The sequence below is a fragment of the Perognathus longimembris genome, chromosome 13 (genome assembly GCF_023159225.1).
Source record: "Perognathus longimembris pacificus isolate PPM17 chromosome 13, ASM2315922v1, whole genome shotgun sequence".
Lineage (NCBI taxonomy): Eukaryota > Metazoa > Chordata > Mammalia > Rodentia > Heteromyidae > Perognathus > Perognathus longimembris.
The window spans coordinates 488,178-495,270 of NC_063173.1; the positions used below are offsets into that span (position 1 = coordinate 488,178).

The following is a 7,093-nucleotide window of genomic DNA, read 5'->3' on the forward strand; positions in this document are numbered from 1 at the left end:
TAAGAGAGAATGTGAGGACCTATTATTCATTCATTCACACATTCAATCTGCACCAAGACCAAGAACCATTTCTCAGGAGAATAGATTTCTACAGAAGAGAACATAGGTTTTGGGGGTTTTTTCCTTCTAAAATCGAAGCCCATATGTGTGCTACCTCAGAAATTCAGGAAGAGGTTTAACTTTGGGCTACGACTTGCTAAAGCAATATAGAGCATTTACATATTAACAGTTTAATCTTCCACCTTAAGAAACTAAAAAAACAAATCAGACATGGTAACACATGCCTGTATTCCCAGAAGTGAGGACGTGGAGGGTGGAGGATTCGGAGGCCAGAGGATTCCAAGTCCCAGGCTAGCCTGGGCTACATAGTGTGACCCTATCTCAAGAAACAAAAAGCAAAGCAGAATCTAGAGCTAACAAGAACAACAACAACAAAAAGGTAATAACAGGGAGACTCTTGGTGGGGGAGGTGCCAGCAAAAGGAGGGAGGGTAAAATTAGAAGGTGATAAGGGATGAATATGATTGAAGTATTTTATATGCATGTATGTAGCCCTTAATAATATGTATATATATGCATGTATATAAATAAAATGGGTAAGAAAAAGTAATGGGGGTGAATTTGATCCAAGTACATTGTATGCATGCATGGAAATATCACAGTGAAACCCTTTTGTACAAGTTATATGCACTAATAAACAAAAACTAGAAGAGGATCAAATCAAACCTCAAGTTTATAGCAGGTAAAAATTATAAATATTATAGCACATATCAATAAAATTAAAAACAAAATAATTGAGGGGAATAAATGCTGATTCTTGCAAAAATCAATAGTACTGATAAACTTCTAGCCAGATTGGCCAAAAAATAAAAAAGATACAGAAAATCCACACTGATAATTCAGAGAAAAAGCAGGGATATCACCACCTTTTGTGGCAATAAGGGGATATGCAAACCATTCCACTCCCATAAATTCTACCACCTGAGTAAAATGGGAACATATCTAAAAAATAAAAAATAAAAACTACCAAAATTGACTGACGATAAAGTAAATAACTGAAACCTCCAATATGTATATTGAAGAAATTTGTTTTGTGGTTTAAAACTTCTCTAAAAGAGGCTGGGAACATGGCTTAGTGGCAAGAGTGCTTGCCTCGTATACATGAAGCCCTGGGTTCGATTCCCCAGTATGATGTATACAAAAAACGGTCAGAAGTGGCACTGTGGCTCAAGTGGCAGGGTGCTAGCCTTGAGCCAAAAGAAGCCAGAGACAGTGCTCAGGCCCTGAGTCCAAGCCCCAGTACTGGCAAAATAATAATAATAATAATAATAATAATAATAATAAGTAAAAATTTCCATAGTATTAAAAAAACAAAACTTCTCTAAAAGAAAACTTCAAGTCCTGACTGATTCACAGGCAAATTCTACTAAATAGTGAAGGAAGAAATAAAACCATTTCTACACGATGTATTCCAGGATATAAAAGAAGGAAAAAAAACCTTTCCAACTCATTTCATAAAGGTGACATATGTTACATACAGCAATAGGCTGTTTAATGTTCAAAATCAGTTAAACATACATTTAATAGGTTAATAGAAAAATGTACTTAGACATAAATCTAACAATACATGTTCTAAATCTGTACACTAAAAACAACAGCCCACTGATGAACAAAATAAAAAAAAATGTTCATGAATTAGAAGACCTGGTATCAGCCAGTCCCTTGGTGGTGAATGAGTAATTAGCTGCTAATGGATCTTTAGACTAGATCCTGGAAATGATACTGCCAAGTCAAGAGGTCACAACACATGTAATCTGGGTATGCATGGTGGTAGTGTTGTACCAATTTGTATCTTCACAGTAGAAAATGAAAAATAACACTTGGGCATAATCTTTGGTTTTGCTTTGCTTTTGACAAGAGCTTGCCAGCCAAGGCTCGCCTTGAACTCTTATCCTCCTGGCCTCGGCCTCCTGAAAACTTGGATTACAGGCACCGTCAGGCGCAGCTTGGCATAGTTTTAACTCGTGTTCTTTTTAGGTCATGGATAGAATACTTTTTCATTGCCTAAAGGGATTTTGGGGACATCTATCTGCTCACATGCTTTGCCCGTTTTATATTTAAATATTAGAGTTTTTTCTTCTAAAGTTTTAAGATCTCTTGTATGTTATAGTCTGGATTCTGTACTGTTACTTTGTTTTAAACTTTGTTTATAAAGTTATTTTTCTTCATGTAGGTCATTTTACTATAGTAAAGATTTAATTATTCAGTAGTGAAATATTTGAACTCACTAAGATTTCTACACAAAACTTGTGGGAACAGCAGGTTTGGGATAGACAGGGGAGGAAATAATGATAAAAGGAGTGATATTGATCAGGACACATTGTACACATAAATTAACATGTTTAATTAACCCCCATTTGTATGACCATTTAAATGTAATTTTAAAATAAGTTAACAAAAGATTATTCCATTACTATTAATGATTCCAATTATTCCATTGGGACAGGAGGAAAGCACTGGAACAAAGCATGACAATCACCGTTAGCACTTTCTACTCTACTGAACTTATTTTATCTTATTATTTTATGCTCGTTAATTTAGTCGTTCATCAGTATGACTTGAAGTTCCCCTCTGAGAATGCACCGCTCAGAGCATCTTCCTCCAAGATAAGCGTTATTACTTGGCATCATAGGAGCAGAATTGGCCGCACTAAAACTCCGATGCTGACTCAGTGGGTAGAACACCAGCCAGTGAGCAAAGCATCTGGTACCGAGTTCAAGTGCAGACCTCACAACCACAACAAGAAAAGAAAAGAAGGTCCCGTGCTCATGGCATAGCCTCTGTTTTGAGATACACAGTTCTGGCGATGGCTGCCTTGACATCCTTGTTCCTCAGCGTGTAGATGAGGGGGTTGAGAACAGGTGTGAGGATCGCATAAGCCACGTTGCCCAGGACATGGAAGCCGAGGGGCAGGTCAGCCCTGTAGGTGACATAGGCCACAGCAATGGATGAATAGTAGGTGCCCACCACCAGGAGGTGGGAGCTACAGGTGGAGAAGGCTTTGGAACGTCCTTCTCGGGAGCGGATGCGAAGCACAGACGCCAGGATGTGGGCGTAGGAGAGCAGCACCAGGAGAAGGGGGAGGAAGGACACCACCATGGCGATGCAGAAGCCCATGAGGGTCTGTGCGCTGGTGTCAGAGCAGGAGGCCTGGACCAGAGCAAAGTGGTCACAGAAGCAGTGGTGGATGTAGGCCATGCTGTTGTAGGCCATGTGGGAGGTCTGCACCACTGCTGGGACGGGCAGGAGAAGGGCAGTGAGCCAGGCGCTGGCCGCCAGGGCAGCGTTGGTCTGTGGGGTCATGTGGACCGGGTAGTGCAGTGGGCGGCAGATGGCCACGTAGCGGTCATAGGCCATGACCACCAGGATGAAGGCTTCCACGCATGTAAAGCTTTGGAAGAGGTACATCTGCAATAAACAGGCAGGGAAGCTGAGGAAGTGGTCTCTCCATAGAAATAGGGACAACATCTTGGGCACGGTGGTGGTGGTGAAGAGGATGTCCAGGGCTGAGAGGTTCATGAGGAAGAAGTACATGGGCTTGTGGAGGCTGGGCTCAGCCCCCACTGCCACCAGGATCAGGGCATTGCCCATGAGGATGAGCAGGTAGAAGAGGAGAAAAACAAAAAACACAGGCAGGAAGAAGGATTCTGGCAGAGAAGGGATGCCCACCAGGTAGAAAACAGGTGAGCTGTCTCCTGACCCGTTACAGGTGAGCACCCCCATAGTGAGGCAGAGTGGGATTCTGGGAGATGGGTGGCTGGAACATCGACACACTAAGAACATCTGGAAACCAGAGCAGGAAAGGATTCCACAATGATAGTCCCATAATGTTTATTGGATAGTCAGCATGAGCATAATCATTTGCCACCGGCTCTGGAGGACTGATGGTGACCTCTGGTAATGGCTTCCACTACCAAGTGAATTTTGAGTTTATAATTTTTCAAATACCAATTGATTTGTAACCAAATTAATTGAAGTCTTTCTGGTATGTTTAGTGATTATGGTGAAAGTAGGGAAGACAGACAAGGCTCCCAACTTCCTAGACTCTTCAGGAAAAATCACATTCAAACAGTTGATAGTTGAATTATGGAAATAATTTTTCTATTCCCTATCATTACTTCCACATTATGGGATTTAGGTTGTCAGAGTTCTTAAATCAACTCCTTAAGCTTGTGTCTATACTTTTGCACTCACTCCAAATCCCACTGGATGGCTCTGAAGTGTCTTCTTTCTCCAAAGTTCTCGGTAATATGTTGTTGTTGACACAACTAAGCTTCTTCCTGTCTTGTATTCCTTGACGGGGGACTCTTCCTGACTCCATTTAAGCTGGGTGCCTGGGCTTGGGCTCTTGACTAGGCAATTCGGTCGTCCAACACTTCCATTGCAATAACTAGGAACGCCTAGATCAAGTACACAAGTCACATTTTATAACAACCTGGAGAAATGTAAATGCAATAAAAATGAGAAGAAATGGAACTCCAAAGATGGACTAAGCCCTCCAAAGTAAGCTATCCCCAGCCCTTGTCCTCCCTCAGTTTATTTGATTTGTCCATCCTGTGGCTCTGACTTATTAAAGACAGAGAGACACGATGAGAAAGAAACCAGCAGGCCATTTGACAGTCAAAAAAGACAAAACAGTTTAATGTTTTTAGTATCTAAATATATGACAAATCTTCCCCCATGGGGTATCTGAACCTTGGGGCTCCGCAAAGGAGGCTAGAAAGCTAAGTTAACAGCTTCTATTCTATTCTTTTTATTGGTCCAAGACCGGGACTTGAATTTGGTACCTGACGCTTTTTGCTCATTTGTTGGTGGTCTTCCAACTGAGCCACATCTCTAACCCCCACTGGTGGCTTCTAAAAGGCAGGTGAAAGGCTCCCAAGACCCACAAATGCTTATAAGACTAGCAGGCAGGGCTTGCCTCAGGCATCTACTGATCTTTCCCTCTAAATATCTCCCAAACACTTAAAGCTGTATGTGTATGTAGGCAGGCACTGGGGTGGAAATCGTGGCTTAGAGACCTCGAGAAACCCTCTGAGAGGAAGAGCATACCTCCCACCGTCTTCCTGAGCCGCAGAGGAAGAAGCAAATTTCCCACAGTCTTTCTTAGCCAAGGAGTCAGAGGTCAGCCAGGTTATCAGTTCAGAACCTGGAGTGCATGCTATGCAATAGGAACAGGCACACAAATGGATGTTAGACTAAATCCTACTAGAATGGAAATGGAGCCTTCACACAACTTGAACATTAACTGGCTTCAGGTTATCAGTCTCTGACTCTACTCTGCCTAGGAGGAAAAGAGGAGAATTTATCTGGTAAGACAGTCATCGAGGCCTCTGTGAATCTATTATAAATCATGTCCAGTCTACAATAAAAACTATTAGATAGGCAAAAGGACAGAAAAGTGACCAATAATCTACAGAAAATATACAGTAATAGTAGGTATACCATGACCTAGGATTTCTGAACTATAAAGCAATGACGTCAGTGTAACTCCTTTTATAGGTTACAGAGGAGAATGTTGGAAAAAATGCAATTAAAAAACAGGGAATTGGAGCCGGGTGTCAACAGTTCATGCTTGTAGTCATAACTGACTTGGGAGGTGGAGACCTGAGTATCATGGTTCAAAGCCAGCCCAGGCAGAAAGTCTGAGAATCTTATCTTCAATTAACTATCAAAAAGCCCAAAGTGGGGGCTGGGGATATAGCCTAGTGGCAAGAGTGCCTGCCTCGGATACATGAGGCCCTAGGTTCGATTCCCCAGCACCACATATACAGAAAACGGCCAGAAGCGGCGCTGTGGCTCAAGTGGCAGAGTGCTAGCCTTGAGCTGGAAGAAGCCAGGGATAGTGCTCAGGCCCTGAGTCCAAGGCCCAGGACTGGCCAAAAAAAAAAAAAAAAAAAAAAAAAAGCCCAAAGTGGAGTGGTGGCTCAAGTGGTAGAGCACTGTCCTTGAGCAAAACAAGCTCAGGGTCAGCACCTAGGGCCTGAGTGCAAGCCCCTAGCACCAGCCAAAGTGCCCCAAGGCCAAAGCCTCTGCCCTTGAAGCTTTTCACCTAATGTCAAAGGAGGGGAAATTTGCACTTCTAGCTACCCGTAGAACTGGGTCTTTCAAGGATGGAACTCCTCTCATATGTGGGAATGTTGTTCTGAATTAATGACCCAGGAGAAAGTCCCCGTTCATGTACAGATCCTTCATCTTCAATTCTAATGATTCTAAGAGCTTGCATTCCCTAGCCAAGCATGGGTGGCTACTTAGGAGGCTGAGATCTGAGGACCCCAATTTTAAGCCAGCCGAGGCGGGAATGTCCATGAGATTCTTGTCTCCAATTAACTACCAAAAAGCCAGAAATGAAGCTGTGGCTCACGTGGTAGAGCACTAGCCTTGAGCACAAAAAGCTCAAGGAGGGCTGGGAATGTGGTTTAGCGGTAGAATGCTTGCCTAGCATGCATGAAGCCCTGGGTTCAATCCCTCAGTACCACATAAAGACCTGCCACTCAAAGCCTGTCCTCTTGCATCCTTGTTTTCCCCTGTTCCGGCAATGACAGATACTCATTCTTGCCTGGGTTTCTGTAATGCTCAGCTCAGAGGTCACCGCCTCTGATATGACTTTGCTCCTCCTAGCTGGCTCAGAGACCTCTTTTCTGAGCCCTGGAGGTTTCCCCTTTGTCATCATTACAGTCACTCTAGATTGTCCTGGTCTATTTATATGTCTGTGACTCTACCATACCAGGAGCATTTGCAGAGCTGTAATGGAGTCTGATTGTTTCTATTTAATAATGCACCACCACTTTTCCCAGTAGCAGAATGCAGTCCCTCAACTCGACTCATTTTACTAATGAATTATAAAATAGGAATAAAGGAGCCATTAGTGATAAAATAGTTTTAGTTGGAGCCCTTTTATTGTATGGAAAGAGACATAAGAGACCTTGAAATAGGTTGTGATTGCCCCCAAGGTCTCTTAGTAAGCAACAGGAACACAGAACTAGTCAACACAACTGGATTGTTATATATATAAATGTATGAATGACACCTTT

At 42.6% G+C, this 7,093-nt stretch overlaps 1 protein-coding gene across 1 annotated transcript; it reads right to left on the reverse strand.

The window, feature by feature from the left end:
• Positions 1-2,825: 2,825 nt before the first annotated feature.
• On the reverse strand, positions 2,826-3,816 carry LOC125361886 (olfactory receptor 2AT4-like). The gene has a single exon (XM_048360494.1). The coding sequence runs from the start codon at positions 3,780-3,782 to the stop codon at positions 2,826-2,828; it is 957 nt and encodes a 318-aa protein (XP_048216451.1). The 5' UTR covers positions 3,783-3,816.
• Positions 3,817-7,093: the final 3,277 nt, after the last annotated feature.

Coding starts and splice junctions, on each gene's coding strand:
- LOC125361886 (XM_048360494.1), bottom strand. CDS start 3,782: ATGGGGGTGCTCACCTGTAACGGGTCAGGAGACAGCTCACCTGTTTTC.